This window comes from Bufo bufo, chromosome 6, assembly GCF_905171765.1.
Source record: "Bufo bufo chromosome 6, aBufBuf1.1, whole genome shotgun sequence".
NCBI lineage: Eukaryota > Metazoa > Chordata > Amphibia > Anura > Bufonidae > Bufo > Bufo bufo.
Genome location: NC_053394.1, coordinates 229448212 through 229468819, shown reverse-complemented (window position 1 = coordinate 229468819; position 20608 = coordinate 229448212). Strand labels below are relative to the sequence as shown.

At 41.0% G+C, this 20608-nt stretch overlaps 1 protein-coding gene across 1 annotated transcript in view; it reads right to left on the bottom strand.

Annotated features, from left to right (window-relative positions):
- Window positions 1–1996: 1996 nt before the first annotated feature.
- NRG3 (neuregulin 3) overlaps window positions 1997–20608 on the bottom strand; it is a 1396490-nt gene continuing 1377878 nt past the window's right edge. The window contains exon 9 of the mRNA XM_040437249.1: window positions 1997–2507. Within this exon, the coding sequence (XP_040293183.1) occupies window positions 1997–2507 (511 nt within the window). The remainder of the gene's footprint in view (window positions 2508–20608) is intronic.

Here is a 20608-nt window from a genome sequence, read left to right as displayed (position 1 = left end):
CCGTTGCTCCTAAAAGTTCATTTGCATATATTAAAACTTTATATTTCTTAGTAATGCAAGTGCACATGCAACAGGTCAGCCAGTGTCATAGGTGCAAATCTGCTGACAGATGCCATTTAACTATAAGTACAGTAGATATGGATGGTGTTAACATTGGTAAGTCTTTGAATATCCACACTGGAAAATTATAGCTTTCAAATATTGGAAATAAAGAAAAAAGAATAATATCTTAAATCACAGCTAAGTCTTGTTTGAAATTCACAGTATTTTCACACCTCCATAGCTGGTCCTTCCTTATCCATTATTCGTATAATTGGCTAAAATGATTCTTGATAGTTTAGTATGCATGTCATGACAGTCATCTGCTAATCAAGTATATCCACAGAAAATACCAGCACTCAATACTGTAGGAATCAGGGAGCATTCTGGCAGTTCTGGTCCCGCTGCAACCCTGCACCTAAGCTAGGTGCAAATTTGCTTGAAACATTGCTTGAAATTAGATTTTTAATAAGGCCATTGGATTTTTAATAAGGCTAACTGCATTTTGATTCCAACTGAGTGATATTCTTGTACAACTTGTGATCTGTGACATAACATAGCATAGCATATAATGACCTACTACACATTCTCCCATAGGGTGTGAAACTTTGAGTACATTGTACACATTTATCTGCTAATGACTATGTGTTCATATGTTTATACTTCAAAATATTCATATTCAAAGAATATCCTTTGAAAATTAAGTATGGTGTCTTATTTAGATTAACAACCCATTCAATATGTCCTAGGATGTCAAGTTGGTATTATAGAACAGTGAATCACTCAATATGAGGCAGGACAGAGAGCCTCTAATATGTTTAATGCCTGACACATTCATGTATGACACTCGTAATTCCACATTTTGATTACAGTAACTGCTCTAGGGGTAAATAAGCAGCCGACTGCACCTCCCAATACCAAATAGGCTCTTAAGGTATGTTAAACTGGCAAGACACAAAAAAGTATTTTCCCATCATCTATGGTGGTTGAGATTTCTTCTCTGCTCCTAGACATTATGAGCTTAGTAGGTGTCCAGTCCTTCTTTCCTCTGTGAGAAATATCAGAAATGATCTTCCAGCATAATGACGATTCTTCATTCAATTAGCCCTTAATAAATCCAGAATTCATCTCTACAATAATTTATCTGTAATTAAAGACCTTACAATTGCTTTGAATGTTGATAGAAATGATATGCAAATAACAAAGGAAACTTTAACTAGTAAAAATAAAAAAAAGCTTAAGCCTTAATTGCTGTTGTGCTATGATCAGAAGTGATACGTAATATACTTTTATTTGATTGACAGATCCAGGATGACTGCGTTAAACAAGATTTTAGTTATCTTTTAGATGCTCCCAAATTCTAGTCATGGTCAGGCATTTCTTTCGTCAAATAGGCAAGCATGTATTTTGGCACATGTGAATGTCAAGTGTCCAGAAATGAGAAGCATTGAAAATAACACAACAGGAAAACTGAACACACATTGTAACTGTAATTCTTTTCATTGGGATAGTTGTGGCATTTTACTGTCATTGTCAATGAAATCATATAACAAAATACAATTATGATTTTCCGAATGGTGATGTTTTTGGCCCTTTTGATGGAAAGATCATGTTGACCCCCAATGTTAGTTTAAAACACTTTGCACCTGGAAGAAGTTTTAAAGCATTTTGAATTAAATACCCACCAGCATTCAAAGGTGTTAGAAATCAACATAGGATATAGTATAACACATCATTGTACCCATTGTCTGCTTTGCCTCTCCGCAAACTTTTCTTTCCATTAAAAAAATATTTTGTTTAGAAAACACTATGATATGAGGGCGATAGACTATTTGGTTTCTTCTATGTAGATGCTTTTAAATTAATGCATATAAATAATTTATTTCCTTTCATCTTATTTTCTCACATATTCTGTTACGCTAAGCATCCGACAGTGTGGTCAAGTCCACAGCCAAAATCACACATGGAGCATTGAGTCCCTATGCATTTCATTTCTTAAAACAAATTGTGCCTCTGGGTCAATTTTTGCTTTTGGGCTCAGGGGCAGGAAAGCTGTATTTTCACTGGCACTTTCCTCCGTCTCTAGACAGCTGATTTCCATGTCCTCTGACCTTCTTCTTGCATTGGCCAGAATTTGTATCTGCTCTTGTACAGTGTCAAGCAAAATTTTGACTTCTTTTTGCTCTGCTATAAGACAGTTGCTAGGTGTAATGTTCACCTTCACAAGTTCACTGGAATAGGAGTTTTTGCACAGTTTGATGCCCGAAACTCCAGAAACATTCTGCATTTGCAGACAGGCATCATCTAGCTCCATGGAGGGTATAATTGGAATAGAGCAGGCCCTAGATGTTGAAAAACTGCCACGGTCCTTTTGATCCATTTTATTAAAATAGGATTGTGTTTCTTTTGAACGCAGTTGCATATTTATTGAACTATTCTGTGGTTGAGTCAAATCAGTGGAGGAGCACCTACAGAGAAAAAAAGACACATGGTTTAGTTTAATCATAAAAAAAAAACAATCTATTCATTGTGTCTTCCAGAGTTTTGTCATACCATTAGAGAAATGTATTCACAGGAGATACGAAGAACTAATCACAAGAAGATAAGAAAACCTATGCAGATAGTAGTAACGGTAAATGAAATAACAGACAAAATGAGGGTTATTAGGCTACTTTCACACGAGCGTTCGGAGCGGATCCGTCTGATGTTTCATCAGACGGATCCGCTCCTATAATGCAGACGTTTGCATCCGTTCAGAACGGATCCGTCTGCATTATTACTTAGAAACTTTTATAAGTCTGAAAGTAGCCTGAACGGATCCGTCCAGACTTTACATTGAAAGTCAATGGGGGACGGATCCGCTTGAAGATTGAGCCATATGGTGTCATCTTCAAGCGGATCCGTCCCCATTGACTTCCATTATAAGTCTGGACGGATCCGCTCGCCTCCGCACGGCCAGGCGGACACCCGAACGCTGCAAGCAGCGTTCAGGTGTCCGCTCACTGAGCGCAGCGGAGGCTGAACGCTGGCAGGCGGATGCATTCTCAGTGGATCCACCTCCACTGAGAATGCATTGGGGCCAGACGGATGCGTTCGGGGCCGCTCGTGAGCCCCTTCAAACGGAGCGCACGAGCGGACACCCGAACGCTCGTGTGAAAGTAGCCTTAGCTGTATGTGATTGGTACTAGGAACAAATGTTTACAAGAGACATCACTCCAGGGTTAAGCAGTTGAAACTAGTCTTTTTCCATAAAGGTCATCACGCTGCCAGGTACAAGTGGAGGCTTCTAGGTTAGGTCAGATTATATCAGACTCATCTTATGCAACCGAACATCCAAGTTAAAACAGGGATAGTCTCATCACGAACGATCCTTCTGCGGAGGTTAGAGTATGGTGTACATAGTGAAGACCCACCAAAGATTAAATCTTTTAAAAGGTTTTATTATACTCACAAAGGAGATGTATAAACACGCATTGAACAAACATCCACATTCAAGGATCTTTTAAAAAATGTAATCTTTGGTGTATCTTCACTATGTGCACAATACTCTAACCTCCGCAGAAGGATCGTTCGTGATTAGACTATCCCTGTTGGAACTCAGATGTTCGGTTGCATAAAATGAGTCTGATATAATCTGACCTAACCTAGAAGCCTTCACTTGTATCTGGCAGCACGATCACCTTTATGGAATAAGTATTGTTGAATGTGAATTGAGCCCACTTCACACGGAGATCAGCAGCGCCGAAAAGACACCACCTCAATGTAAAAGAGAACTTTTATTATTTATTATTTACTTTCATTTTTTTTGTTTAAACAAGTACCTGCCTACTATCCAGTTTGGTCCAACCCACCCATACCAATTTAGTTCAAAAGCAAAGTAGTGGAGGCAGTGCTCTATACTGATGCAAAATCAGTTGTTTTTAATCATATAATTCCGCATTTCGCTGACAATGCTTGGTAAAGTCTACTTCAGCCAAAATGTAATTTTGACCATGCAAAAGTGTTGACAACACTAGACAGGGGCCAGTGCTGGGAAAACTTTTGTGCATATTTTATTATCAGAAATAGTGAAATTATGAACTTTTAATTTTTCCAAGCTCTGCTCCTGCAAGTGCCCTGGGGGTGGAGCTTTAGTGTAAAGTGCATTTTGCTTTCTGCATTGAACTGATTGATAGCTCCTGCTCCTTTGTTTTGAGTGACAACTGTAGTGGTCATCTGGTTGGATGGTACAGCAGTTACTCAGAGGGTAAGGTGTGATGGACCATATCAGTGCAGAAAGCACTTCACAGTGAAGAACCCTCTCCAGGAGCACTTGCAAGAGCAGTGCCTGGCAGAATAAAAGTCCATGTTCACACTACTTCTGATTATAAAATCTCCACAAAAGGTATATTTGTACCTGGTCCCTACCTAGAACTGGTCAAAAATGTAACAGACTGCCTATAAAATGAATGGAGCGAAGTAGCAAACTCAGGTTTTAATTTCTCCTATTTGTTTTTTCTAATAATATGTAGTCAAAATATAGTGAAAAGGATTGAATAAGAGCACCTAGCCATAGCTTAGAAACTAGCAAGTAGGCATTGTATACTACTTTTGTGCAAATATTTCTGCCATACAATAGTATTTCCACTGTGGTGCTTACACCATTGATTGACTTGACGAGCTGGGGAAGTTTCAAAATGCATTGTCATACATATAATAAAGACATCCTCTTGAGCAGTGCCACTATATAGCCCTTTATTGTATGCTTTTTCCTTGTCAATTGGAGAAATGTATAAGCTAAATACAGCATCTAACAATGAGTATGGAAACAAGCACACAAAATGACATATTGGCCTATAGGATTGAGGGGCTGCATGCAGAAGAGCTAAGAAATAGCACATTATTTGTAAATGGTATAGTGTAACTGACTTGACAAAGGGACTGGTGACGTCTGAAAATGCGTTGTCATAGCACCAATAAACCGATCATCCTTCATCTTGTATGAAGTTTTGGCTCTTCAGCAGTGCCGTACATAGAGAAGTAAGGGCCACATAGCAAGGATCAAACCAGTCCCCCCACACAGGACAGAAGGGTTTATGTCTAAACACTGTTCAATGACTCTGCCTCATTTGCTAAAAGTTGTTCCTTTAGAGGGTAGAGTCCTGACCAAGTTTTCACCTCCAGTAGAAGTAGAAATAATCCTAACTAATAATGGGCCCCCTCTTGCCCTGGGCCCCATAGGAGTCGCATGGTCTGCCACTATAGTAGTTACGCCCCTGCTCTTCAGCTATCTACTTCTTTTTGTACTCATTCTCCTTCTTGATGCTCAGGGATAACTTAGGATCCATGAGGACAGCATGCATCTGTCGGATGACTCCCCCAATTTTCACTCCTACATGCGGTTGTGCCCTGAGCAATACTTCTATAGGCGGGTAGCTCTTCCCACAGTATATTTTTTGTGTACTGAAGAGCCTGCCTATCATGCACCTCTTCTCTTTTCTATAATCATATTACTTCCATTGAAATGGAAGGGGTAGCATCTTACTTTACAATCCTGATGGTCATGTACAATATACTGTATATTGCAAAATGATTTTGCTTGGTAAAGATATACAATTAACCCTTGGAGCAAATGAGAGAGAAAACACAGTCCTGGTCACTTGGATGTTCTCTTCCCCCTGTTATTCATTCATAATATGATATGAAAGAGCCAAAAACCGAAATTATTTCTGTATAGTGGGTGCTTATATGCCATTATAATATAGTAGTATTTACTTATGAGAAAACATTTAGGGGAACATTTATTAAAATCAGCATTTCTTACACCAATCTTAAGTCCCTCTTCACTGCCAGAGAAAGTGCTAAGGTTAGGTAGAGGCGATAATAGTTTGGCATTTCGTCCATCAGACCATGTGACAGCTTTAACTGTATGCCAGCTCCCTTGCTGGTGTGGATTTGATCCATTTTACATGACATAAACTTCCTGCTTCCCCGTTCACAACACAACCCTTTTTCTTGGTACTTGGGAAAAGTGCTGTGAGCGGGGAAAAGTGTCAACTTTTAATGCAAAAATGGTATGCAACAAAATTTGTGACCTATTTATGCCACAAAAGTGGTGTAAAAAGATTAATAAATGCCCCCCTTTATGTATGCTTGCCTATTTGTTTGCAACATATCTATATGTGTTAGTATCTATATAAGATAGGCCTGCCAGCATGGGATTTAGTGGAGTTATGTACTCAACACAATTAAAAACACCTTATAAGAAGGAAGCTCCTGCCCATGCCATGCAGAAGATTGTCACTATTGTTTCATCTTTTCCACGAATGAATACTACAGGCAAATATAAGAAATCTTATCTTCACTAACCAAAATTACATAGAAGTGTATGGAAGCTAAATATAAAAGTGTTTGAACGAATCCACTTAGGATCTATGGTCCAAACCTCAATTCACTCAAGCCTATTTCTGAGCAGCAAATCTCTGTTTAGACCACATGATCTGCTGCCCAGAAGTTATGATCATTGGTGCCTGCATGAATGACAGAAACTCTCTTTCATCTCATGATCGGCGACAAATATTCTTTGGCAGAATATCAGGAACGACTGTTCGCAGGGAAGTTCATTACCGATAATCTGGATTATTATTGGCTTGTGTAAATGCATCTTAAGGCTCAAATTACATCACTAATTGGTTAAAATGCACTTATACCACCTTAGTTAGATCTCTAAGGGGTTAAAATGTACTTAAGCAATATGAGTTGTGCACCAACTATATTTATGTGAGCCATAAATTCAAATTTTGTACTAAAAAGTGACACTTTTGTGAAGGTTTTTCCAATTTTAATATTACTGTTAGGGGGTTAAACTATTCAACTTTTTATGGGGTTTCTAATTTTACTAGAATTAATTTCCATTCTCTAAGTTGGAGTTACACTTTAAGAGCTACAGACCCTACTTAACAGCCTAAACACCATATTGACTATATTTTTTTATGACAATGGATATGGTTCAGCACTGAAATGCAATAAATTTAAATTACACCTAGATTGATAGGTGTTTCACTTGGCTTGTATCTTACAATTTTTTTTTTTTGTCATCTATTTTTGTGTGGGCAAAGTGGGTTGTAAACACAAGTTTCCTTAACCCCTTAGGGCTATATGACGTGTATACTCGTCATGGAGCACTGCTACTAAGTGCTCCATGATGAGTATACTCGTCATGGCACTAAATGTGTCATGGCACTAAGACCTTGGCATTTACACACAGCCATGGATCTCAGCTAACCAGCTGGGACCAATGAGGGCAGTCCCGGGCCAGTGATCACTCTGATTGGCTAGTCTGTACAGACTAGCCAATCAGGGGATAATGGTGCCAGCTGAAAGGTTCTGATCCCCACACATTCTATGACCAGGGATCAGAGCCTTCTAAAATGTATATCTATATATAACACCCATCCTGCAGCCCTCAATGTGCCCCCCAAGTTCCAGATGGCCGCTATAGGAAAGGTGTTAAAAGAGGGAGGGAGCTCCCTCCCTCTCCCATTGGGCCGCTGCTGTGCTGTGGCAGGGAGCCAATGCTTGAAGGGTTAACAGAGAGATGGAGCTCCCTCCCCCATCGGGACGCTGCCACAGTTTTTTTTTTATGTAATCTCCTTTTATTGAGTAATCAGTGAACATAAAATTAGACAAGTAAACACATCACATATTATAAAGGGTACAACCCCTGTAGGGAATTGGACAATCTTGACTAAAGATAAGTTGTTTTTAACTATACAGCAATTCAAGAATAAGTGCTTTTTCTTACAATGGCAGTCATACACATCTGACCCCCAAACCTGGGAAGGGAAAATGCAGTATCTAGGTTCAGATGAGTTGCTGTTGTTCCTAGATAAGTATATATCAAAAAAGTCCACTTTGAGCAGATAAAGCTAGGGATCCACATAAACTGAGTATATGAGAAGCAAACATATAAAATAAAATAAAAACAATTAGACTCAAAAGAAAACTCTTGAGTCCACAACACACGGCAGGACCCCCAGGCACTTACATTGGTTTGAAGGCAACATATTCCCATACTAATATTTATATTTATATTCCTTATATAGGCCTTATGAACAGTATTTTAAAGTAAGAGAAAGTCCCTACAATGTATCTCAATTATCCCTCGACATTGCATTCATCCATGGCTGCCAAATCTTTAGAGTTTAGCTGCAGATAGCATATGCGTAGGTAGATTCGCTTTAGATGGTGTGAATGTTGAGTGAGGCATCCATAGAAGAACCAACTCTGGGGTCAGTGATATATTCAATGAACATATATTATTTATAGCTCTTCCACATCCTTCCAAAACTGTATTATCAATGGGCATGTCCACCATATGTGTAACATAGTACATTTTTCTTTCCCACACCTCCAACACCAGTCGTTGGGTGAGAAACCTAGCATGAATAGAAAATCTGGTGTTTTATACCATCTCGTGATAACCTAAAAATAATCTTCTTGGAGTCTTATACATCTAGAAAAGCCACAGGCATGGGCAAGATTATACTCAGTGTCTTCTTTCGGAAAGGTCCTACCCAATTGTTTCTCCCATTGCAAAATATAGTAAGGCTTGGAAGGAGCTTGTTTTTTTTAGCAAATTCTTGTATATTAAGAAGACCAAACAATGTTAGGTTTTCCAACCGTGAAGGATCAGAAAGAGGCAAGGAAGTGACACAACTCACCTTATGGCAAGTTTGGGTGTAATCTAAATTATATAAGGAGAGAGGTGTGCCTAAATTAAATGTATTACATAACTCCAATAGGGATGGAGAGGTCTTGTTATCTAGTAAGGAGACAATCCTTGTTTCAATTTCAGCCACCAACTTCCCCCTGGATTCCATCTGTGATCTAGAAAACTAGGAAGAACTGTCAAAGGAGCCAGTTTAGAAAGGCCTTTGGTCTTGAGGTAGGAGGGAGGTGAGACGGCAGACTTTTATCATTCCCTTGGTCATATCATTGATCCCTATGTTAGATTGTACAGGCAATACATTCAACCATAAGCAGCTGCGTAAATAGGGACCCATCAAGTACCTTTCAATATCTAGGTAAGGTGTAACCAAGCTGTTATTTGCCAACAGTGCCGATCTAGCAAGTTGTATGGATCTATAATATAATGTTAGGTCAGGTAAGAGTAGGCCAATCTCTGTCTTTTACTCCTCCACAAAAAGGTAGTAAACACTCTTCTAAAATTAATAAAAAATGTGTTAGGTATTTTTATTGGGAGAGACTGCAAGATATACTGTATAAAATCTGGGGAAGAACATACGTGGAGAATAGGTTTTTCCTTCCAAACCAAGAGACATAAGGAATCTGTAGAGAGTTCAGATACATCTTGATTTTTGGAAGGAGCGGTTTATAGTTTAAGTTAAAAAGACGTGAGAGATCTGATGGTAGCTGATTAGCCCTAAGTACTTAATGGCAGATGGAGACCATTTAAATGGGAATCAGGTTTTCAGGTTGGTGAGAGATTTAGGGTCTACTAATATGTTTAATACTTCAGATTTAGAGTAATTAACTAGCAGAAGAACCCGGCTTCACATGGGTATATTTCATCTATTTTATTAAATGTGTTGTTAAAAGATATCAACAGTATCCCCCATAACAGTGACCTCTACAGAACCCCACCCCCTTAACAGTTAACTTCACAGCCCGCCACCCCTTAACACTGACCCCCCACAGTTCCCCGCCTCCTTAAAATGGGATCTCCACAGCAGCCTATCCCCTTAACTTTGACTTTCACAGCAGCCCGTCCCTTTAACAGTGAGTTTCACAGCACCCCACTCCCTTGACAGTGACCTCCTCAGGGGCCCGCCCCCTTAACAGTGACCTATACAGCACCGCACCCCTTAACACTGACCTCCATAGGGGACCGTCTCCTTATCTGTGACCTCCATTATTCCCTGCCCCGTTAACAGAAACCTCCACAGCACCCATCCCTTTAACAGTGACTGCCACAGTACCCCATTGCCTTAACAGTGTTTCCACAGTACCCTGCTCCCTTAACAGTGACCTTAGCAGTGTCTACCGCTTTTACAGTGACCGCCACAGGGCCCTGCCCCCTTAACAGTAGCATACACAGTGAATGCCCCTTTAACAGTGAGCTCCACAGCAGCTGCCCCTTTAATAGTAGCCCCTGCCCCCTTAACAGTGACCTCCACCGCGCCCTGCCAATTTAAGGCTAGGGCTACACGACGACATGTATCGCCCGACATTTTGTCGCACCAATGTTGCGCAACAATTTTTAATAATGATAGTCTACGTTGTTGCACTGCAATATGCGACATACTGCGACTGCGAAATGACAGTCGCAAAAAATCCATCTAAGATGGATTTTTCTGTGACTGTCTCGTCACAATCGCAGCATGTCGCAGTGCAACACCATAGACTATTATTATATCAATGTCATAGTGTAGTTGTGCCCTATGTGTTGTGAGACTTATTGTCGCGTGACACATGCCGTTGTGTAGTCCTAGCCTAAAGCTGACCTACAGCAGTGAAGAAAAATAGCTGGGTTGTTATGGAAATCTGATGTCAAACTGTGTGTATGTGGAGACTAAGGGCCTGCAAACTTCTTTTGGCTGATAAGGGACATATGACCGTGTGTATGGCAGTTGGGATATGAAGAGAAAGACTTGCAGGCTTGTATTGGCTAATGCAGGTCATTTATTGGGAATATCTCAGGAATGGCACGTCCTAGAGAGCTGAGACCTTCCTGGACACCTGATGTACCTGTGTTCCAAATTTGGTGAAGATCGGTCCAGTCATTTGGTCACGCATAAAGAACAGACAGTTGTCGGGACTGACAGAAACTCATTGGGTACTGGCATGTTACCTCCACAGTATTCTTTCACAGAAAGTAAGTGATATGTGTACCAAGTTTAGTAGAAATGAGTTTTTGAGTTGCAGAGCAATATGTGTTTAGCAAAAACAGTTGGGGCATACAAACTCCATGGAGCTGCTGTGTAGGGGCGTATGACCCCCACAAGATTTCTTTCCATGTAGCAAAGTATGTGTATACCAAGTTTCGTTGAAATCGATGGTTGTGTTTTTGAGTGATTGCGGAACATACATACATACATACATACATACACACACATATATACGTCCTTTATATATATAGATTTTGAGTTTAGATACTTTGCCATATGTGTCAAAGATCTGCAATATCTTTGGAAACCATCAGCAATAAATCATCCGCAAAGTCTGCGTTGTTGTGCGTGAACTGACTGAGAGTGAGTCCTTTAATCTGTTCTGTTTGTCGTATTTTGAGCAGAAGGGTTTCCATACATAGGATAAAGAGTGACGGGGATAATGGGCAGCTCTGACGTGTTCCTTTTGTGATTTGTAATGGGTCAGAATACTTGGGCGGACGGTTGAGAATATAAAGAAAAAATTGCTTCTATAAATTGTGGGCGAAAATCTAATTTCTTTAACGTCTCCCTCATTAATTCCCACTTCACCCTGTTGAATGCCTTCTCGGCATCTGTACCTAGGAGGAGAAGTGGCAATTTCTTATATTTTGCTGCATATACTGCATGTGTTACCCTCCAAACGTTATGCTTCCCTCCCCGGCACAAACCCAACTTGTTCAGGATCTATCAATGTGGATAGAAATGGGGCTATCCGGTGGGCAAGAAGTTTTGACCACCATTTAAGATCACAGTTTAAGAGAGATATGGGTCTATAATTACCATAATCTTCTGGATCTTTACTGTCCTTATGCAGGGTAATGATATGTGCTCTCAGAGCCTGTGCTGGTAGGGGTGTGCTAAGGAGGAGAGAGTTCCATACCTCAAGTAAGCGGGGCAATGCTAATATGAAGTCTGATTTTAATTACATGTCATTTTCTAAACACAAATTCACTTTAATGAAAGAACATAAAATTATAAATAAATGGTAAAAATAGACAATCGGATAACAGAAGTGGTTTGTTTTTTGTACCATTGCCATATTAAATATCCTTATGAAATGCTACATGCAAGGTTCTATCATATGTGCTTGACAAACTCATTTTGTGTACCATATTTGGCATCAGCTAGTTTAATATATTGAAAACAGAACAGCTGCTATCTAAATAACACTCAATCAAAACACCTCCCCTCAATCAAATGTAAACTCTGACATCCTCGAAATGCAATCACTCTCTAATACAGCAATGTGACTGGCATACAAACACATCATTTGCTTAAAGCTCTCATTAGGTACTGGACTTTCCACTGCTTAATTTGCAGTGTGCTAAGTGTTAAACTGTTATTAAATCTACTCTTTAACCTCAAAGCTGTCAGATCCCATAACAAATAATGAAGCCTGGCAGTTCTGCAATAAAAGCTTGGCTTGTCAGGTGTGATAAGAACACAGACAGATGGAACAAAATTGTAGAAGTTGAAATATCTAAGCAATTAAAAATGCCAATCTAGACATGAGGCTATTTGTTGAGAAGAGTGCAGCCTTTTTTTATGATTTTAAACAGATTTCAATAAGACGCCTACATGACCAGCTAAAACAGAATAAATGTGTGCCCTTTTCACAGGGCAATTTTGCAAAGACACAAATTGTAAAATGTCACTTATTTTATACCTACCAAATGAATTCCCTGTTTATAGGTCCATTGGTCCATAATGAAAATGTGATATACTTAAAATGACAATCATAAAAATGATATCAGTCATATGGAGAAGTAGAACCATTCTGTAGTATTGTCTGTGCACTGTATATCATTATTATGAGGTCTATGTAGGGTTATTATCCCATCATAAGTGATAAATATCAGATGGGGGAGGTCCGATTGCTAGGACTCTCCAGTGATCCCGAGTCTCCTCACTGAGTGGAATAGCAGTATACTTGTCAGTCCTCCACTTCCTCTCCTTCTATGGCACTAAGGGACCACTCTCTTCTGGTGCTTGGATATCAGACAGAATCCATAGTCAGGAATGGCACTTTTTGTTTTAGAACAAAGCACCTATGTTTTCTAACTCTTTTCCATCCATTTAAAGGGAACCTGTCAACCTGAAATGCATACAGCATGATGTAGAGAAGAAGCTGAACAGATTCACATAACTTTTTACAGGAAAACATTCTGAATAACTTGAAATTTATTGCTTAAAATGTTTTTTTCTTTCTGATCTCAGGAGCCGAAGTGTGCAGATCTACTCAGTGATTGTCATCTATCTATACACATGTACGCAGGGAAGGCTGGCCACGTGACTAACTACCAAACTCAGAAAAAGATGAGATTTTAATGAATAAATTATAAGTTTTTATGACTTTTTCCGTAAATCTATATATCAATCTGCTCAGCTTCCCTTGCTCTATAACTTGATGCCTGCAAATTGCACCACATCTTCATAGTGACAGGTTCTCTTATACTGTATGTCCCTATATACTGGTATTATACTGGTACATTGCAGTATATGTGAAATCCACAAAGAAAATGCATTTTGCTGAAATGCCCATACATTGTATGGCTTGGATCCATGTGTGGATGTATTTTATTTTTTAATGGACTAAACAAAGCGGATATGGTTTTACAGACTCCAGTGAAATACTGGAATTTTAATTTTCCTTTCTGGACTACTCCAGTGGACCCTGCTGTTTATGTCCTTCAGAGTGCATGGGGAGCCTAGTAGGTGAGCCGGTAATATATTGGATGTATAGTACATGGGAAATATTACAGTATAAAAGCATGTATGGGGCTGCATACATGCTTTACTTAAGGCTACTTTCACATCTGCGCTTACCCTTTCCACTATTGAGATCCATCATAGGATCTCAATAGTGGGGGGAAACGGTTCAGTTTTGTCCCCATTCATTGTCAATGAGGGACAAAACTGAACTGAAGGGAGTAGAGTGCACCAGAATGCATTCCATTCCGTTTCATTTCGTTCCCATGATGCATGCAAAAGCGCAGCAAGCATCAATTTTGATTGCGTCCTGGGATGCGGAGCAAGACGGATCAGTCATGACTCACAATGTAAGTAATGGGGATGGATCCGTTTTCTCTTTTATTAGTGTTACATCACATGGGATTTATGATCCAGTTACATTTCAGAAAATTTAAAGTAGTCACATTCACTAGATTTGGCGACATGACGTTTTTGCCTGTCCAGGCCTTCTTCAGCGGTCTATTATCTAAGATGAAACAATATGAACTCTATAAGTGACTGGATATATATGCAAAGATATAAATGAAATTGAAAAAGTGCATAATGAATAAAAGCCAAGCAATTAAAATAAGATATATGCATGATCCAAAGGAGAGTATATGGTACCCAATGTATATATATATATATATATATATATATATATATATATATACAGTCCTGATCAAAAGTTTAAGACTACTTGAAAAATGGCAAAAAATCATATTTAGCATGGCTGGATCTTAACAAGGTTCTAAGTAGAGCTTCAACATGCAACAAGAAGAAATGGGAGTGAGACAAAACATTTTTTGAGCATTCAATTTAATGAAAGCAACAAATAAACTGAAACAGGCTGTTTTTCAGCTGATCAAAAGTTTAGGCCCACACCTCCAAAAAAAACTAACCCCCCCCCCCCCCAAAACAGAAATCCAACTTCCAAACATGAACTCAGTAATGAGTAGCTCCGCCGTTATTGTTTATCACTTCCAAAATTCGTTTCAGCATGCTTGATGCAAGCGTTTCCATGAGGTGAGTGGGAACATTTCTCCAAGTGGTGAAGACGGCCGCACGAAGGCCATCTACTGTCTGGAACTGTTGTCCATTTTTGTAAACTTCTCTTTCCATCCATCCCCAACAGTGGCGTCGCCAGGGGGGGGGCCAGAGGGGGCCACGGCCCCCCCTACATCATGCTGTGCCCCCCCATGTGCCCCCCCAACTAAAATGCCCCCCCCCCTAAGTGAGCCGCCGCCGCCGGACACAGGGAGATGAGCGCTTCCATTGCGCTCATCTCCTTAGTAATCTGCCTGTGCCAGCGGAGGTGCAGGGGAGGGAGAGGCGTGTCCCTTCCCCTTCCTCTGATAGGCTGCAGGCACTAGGCCGGCAGCCTATCAGAGGCCGGCGCAGGCGGGGCGATGACGTCATCGCACCGCCTGAGCCTTACAGCGCGGGACACAGGAAGAGTCTGCATCGCATCGCTGACACTGACGTAAGTATAAGTGTTTTTTTTTTTTTTTTATAATCGTGTTACTGGCTTATTACAATGAGGGGGGCTTATTACAATGAGGGGGGCTTATTACAATGGGGGGGCTTATTACCATGGGGGGGCTTATTACAATGGGGGGCTTATTACAATGAGGGGGGCTTATTACAATGAGGGGGGCTTATTACAATGGGTGGGGGCTTATTACAATGGGGGGCTTATTACAATGGGGGGGCTTATTACAATGGGGGGGCTTATTACAATGAGGGGGGCTTATTACAATGTAGGGGGGCTTATTACAATGTAGGGGGTCTATTACAATGGGGGGCTTATTATAATGGGGGGCTTATTACAATGGGGGGGCTTATTACAATCAGGGGGGCTTATTACAATGGGGGGCTTATTACAATGGGGGGGCTTATTACAATGGGGGGGGCTTAATACTGGCACATGATGGGGGGAACTTAATACCCGCACGTAATGGGGGGGCTTATTACTAGCACGTAATGGGGGGGGCTTATTACTGGTACGTAATGGGGGGCTTATTACTGGCACGTAATGGGGGGCTTATTACTGGCACGTAATGGGGGGGCTTATTACTGGCACGTGATGGGGGCTTATTACTGGCACGTGATGGGGGCTTATTACTGGCACATTGGGGGGCTCTTGTTACTGGCAGTGGCACGTTATTGAGGGCACTTATTACTGGCACATTATTGGTGGGCACTATAGGGGCATCTACTGAGGCCACAAAGAAGGGGTGTTTTATATGGGGGCTCTGTACAGTAACATTTTATACTGGAACACATTATGGTGGGTACTATGGAGAAGGGGAGACAGGAGTACTATGGAGTCATCTACGGGGGGCACTAAGAAGGGGTATTTTATACTTGCAAATTATGGGGGACACTGAGGGCATCTACTGGGGCACGATATATGGGACATTTTATACTGGTACATTATGGGGGCACTAGCAGGGAGGGGGGAGAGGAGCACTATGGAGGCATTTACTGGGGCACTATATAGGGGTATTTTATACTGGCACATTATGGGGGACATTAGCTCAACTGGGGGCATAAGGGGGTATGTTTTGCACATTATAAAGAGAATTATTTCTACTGGGGGGGCATTATGGTGGGTTTTATTACTCCCCCATGGTATGACCCCCTAGTAGCAGCACCAGCCTCTCCCTGCTCTGCTATCCCTCTGCCCCTTCTCCAAATCCTTATTATGAAATCTTTCTCATTAGGATAAAACACAACATCAGCTCCGCCGAGCCCCCGACCAAGTGTTGAAGTGGCGTCCGAGACCCCAAGGGCCAAGCCAAGTAACTGTAAGTGTTCATGTGAAATATGTTTATTTTATATATGTACACTCCTGTGAGAGGCGGGGAGGGAGATCTGTGGATGACACTGTTATAGGGAGGGAGATCTGTGGATGACACTGTTATAGGGAGGGAGATCTGTGGATGACACTGTTATGGAGGGGGAAATGGGGATGACACTGTCATGGGGTGGATCTGTGGATGACACATATAGCATAAGATGCTATATACGGTATGTGGCATCCACAGATCCCCCCCATAGCAGTGTCATCCACAGATCCCCCTCTCTATAAAAGTGTCATCCACAGATCCCCCTCTCTATAAAAGTGTCATCCACAGACAGCTGGACTTTTCTTCCCTGTTGCGGTTTTAGGTATTGGGTAAAGTATTGTAGCATTTCTAAGCGTACTTGTGTAAATGTATCATTGTTATAGCTGCCCCCCCTACTTTTGTCCTGGCCCCCAGTGTGCCCCCCTAAAATTTGAAAGCTAGAGACGCCACTGATCCCCAAAGGTTCTCAATTGGATTTAGATCAGGGGAACACACAGGATGGGCCAAAAGAGTGATGTTATTCTCCTGGAAGAAATCCCTTGTCCTGCGGGCATTGTGTACTGCAGCGTTGTCCTGTTGAAAAACCCAGTCATTACCACACAGACGAGGGCCCTCAGTCATAAGGAATGCTCTCTGCAACATCTGGACATAGCCAGCGGCCGTTTTATGCCCCTGCACTTCCTGAAGCTCCATTGTTCCACTGAAGGAAAAAGCACCCCAGACCATTATGGCGCCCCCTCCAATGTGACGCGTAGAAAACATCTCAGGTGGGATCTTCTTGTCATGCCAGTAACGTTGGAAACCATCAGGACCATCAAGGTTAATTTTTTTTCTCATCAGAGAATAAAACTTTCTTCCACTTTTGAATGTCCCATGTTTGGTGCTCTCTTGCAAAGTCCAAACGAGCAGTTCTGTGGCGTTTAAGGAGAGGAGGTCTTTGAAGACGTTTTTTGTTTTTGAAGCCCTTCAGTCTCAGATGCTGTCTGATGGTTATGGGGCTGCAGTCAGCACCAGTTAGGGCCTTAATTTGGGTCGAGGATCGTCCAGTGTCTTGACGGACAGCCAATTGGATCCTCCGGCTCAGTGCTGATTAAAAGATTTTGGGTCTTCCACTTGACTTTTTTGTTCCATAACCCTCAGGATCATTTAAGAAATTCCAAATCACTGTCTTACTGCGTCCCACCTCAGCAGCGATGGCGCGCTGTGAGAGACCCTGCTTATTCAGTTCAACAACCCGACCACGTTCAAAAAGGGAGAGTTTTTTTTGCCTTTGCCATCACAACGTGTGACTACCTGACAGAAAATTACAATGAATCCACATCTTTGCACAGATTTGGCCTTTTAAAGGCATGTGATCCTAAAATTTGGATCAGCTGAAAAACAGCCTGTTTCAGTTTAATCGTTATTTTCAATTAATTGAATGCTCAAAAAATGTTTTGTCTCACTCTCATTTCTTCTTGTTGCATGTTGAAGCTCTACTTGGAACCTTGTTAAGATCCAACAATGTAAAATCTGATTTTTTGCCATTTTTCAAGTGGTCTTAAACTTTTGATCAGGACTGTATATAGCGAGTTATAGTATAAATAAACATGGTGAGAAACTGAACACGGGTTCATGGTAGGGCTTCTGTGGTAAAAGTATAAAGGGAATGGTAATCACCTAAATAGCTGTGTAGGAAAGACTGACTTTTTTTTCCCCCTTCACCCGCCCTTTTTTTTTACCCTTCCCTTTGCTCCCCCTTTCCCCCCCTTTTTTTTTTACCCAACTCACCCCTCCCTCATAATTAGGAATGCATTCAGGTTATTTGCAGTTCAGGATATAGTCGTTCAAACGAAGAATCTGTCAGTCTACACATTTATGTGCTCATAAATTTATTAATGTTGTTGTTCTCTTTCTGTTTCGGGCTTGTCCCATATATATATATATATATATATATAGCTACCAAGAATAATATAGGTATAAGCACTGTCTGCATATACCCCTAGCACATAGTTCAACCCCCCAATCTAGTTCCTTTTAATGCCAATCACAGTGGAACGCACAGCAAGCTGCTCAGGATCACATGAGGTTTGGGTGACATACACTTCAGCGCCACCTACGTCACGTGACGTCCACATCACATAACCATAAGTCAATCTCCTCCGTGCGGAGCCATGGAGCGCTGGGCGCGGAAGCCGGGGCCAGATGACACATAGGTAGAATGCACGTTAACGCCGCCGGCATTGTATCATGTCCGGATCAAGTTACCAGTGCTCCCGGGAACCCATACAGTTAAAAACAGCGCGCACATGGACATGTGCCCTATGATCCAGTGCCATTCAACATAAGAAGTCACACTAAGGTAAATTACTTTATTAGCTACCATTGTATTACCCTATGAACCATCACTAATGATATTCAGTTTTTCCTACATGGCTATTTAGGTGATTACCATTCCCTTTATACAGGGGCGTAGCTATAGAGCTATAGGGGGTGCAGAGGTAGCAGTCGCTACCGGGCCCAGGAGCCTGAGGGGGCCCAACAACCCTTGTGCTGCATATGAAGACACTGGTATTAGAGAAAGTGCATGTTGTTCAAGTTAGATCTCTGACTGGAGGGAAGGGGTTAGGTCAAGTATTTGGCATGGGGCGGAGGTGCCGTTTCAATTTCTGCCTCAGGCAGCACAAAGGCAATGTGCTTCCCTGCCCCTGGCCACAAAGCACTGAGGGAAGGGGGGCCCAATCTGAACTCTTGCACAAGGGCCCATGAGCCTTTAGTTACGCCCCTGCCTTTATACTTTTACCACAGAAGCCCTACCATGAACCTGTGTTCAGTTTTCACCATGTTTATTTATACCATAACTCGCAATATTATAAAAACCACTGACTTGGATACTATTCAGTTTTATACATTGGGTACCATATACTCTCCTTTGGATCATGCGTTTATCTTAATTTAATTGCTTGGATTTTATTCATTTGATGATTATGCACTTTATCAATTTCATTTATATCTTTGCATATATATCCAGTCACTTATAGAGTTCATATCATTTCATCTTAGATAATAGACTGCTGAAGAAGGCCTGGACAGGCGGGGGTCCAAATCTAGTGAATGTCACCAAATCTAGTGAATGTGACTACTTGAAATTTTCTGAAATGTAACTGGCTCATAAATCTCATGGGATGTAACACTAATAAATGTCATAAACTGCAGACAAGTCCTTGCTGGCACTGGCAACAACGGTGTGCTGTGCTCCACCTCAATAACATGGATCTGACAGAAAAGAAAATGGAGAAAATGGATCTGTCCCCCATTGACTTACAATGGTTTTAGAGACAGATGTATATTTTAGAGATAATACAACCGGATCCGTTCATAATAGATGCACATGGTTGTATTATCGTGGCAGAAGCGTTTTTGCTGATCCATGATGGATCCAGCAAAAATGCAGATGTGAAAGTAGCCTAAGAATCTCCACATAATCCTTATTTGCAGGAACCGTGTACTATTTTTCTCTTATAAAGGTTTTTGCTCTCAACTTTTCCTGCTTTCATAAAGCTGCTTGCATGGGTCTATCTGAATCAATCATAAAAAATAAGAACTTTTCCATCCTTCTCATTGTGCAGAGATAGTTTATTCAAAAATATAGGAAAATCCAGCTCAAAATGGTGGAAAAAATATGTAGCTTTATTGCGGCATAAAATCTTCGACAAACAGGAATGTTCGGTTACGCGTTTCAGACCACAAACAAATAGCGGTCCTTCCTCATGACATATCGAGCTAGTAATGCGATCGCACCATATGAACAGCTCACACAGCTGGCCATGCAATCAATCGATCACATATGTCCAATCACTTTAAACATACATAGATAAAATTTAAATCACATGTACTGACCAAAACATCTACACAAATATGTAGTGCATATATAAAAGAACAATGGCAAAGCAAAAAAATATATAATAATAGTGAAACATCTGAACACAAAAAGGGAGAAAAGGAAGACTCCCCTAATAGTGTAGAATTAAATTGTGTCTTTTATTAAGACCTTGAGGCTGTCTTGAACCCAGCTGA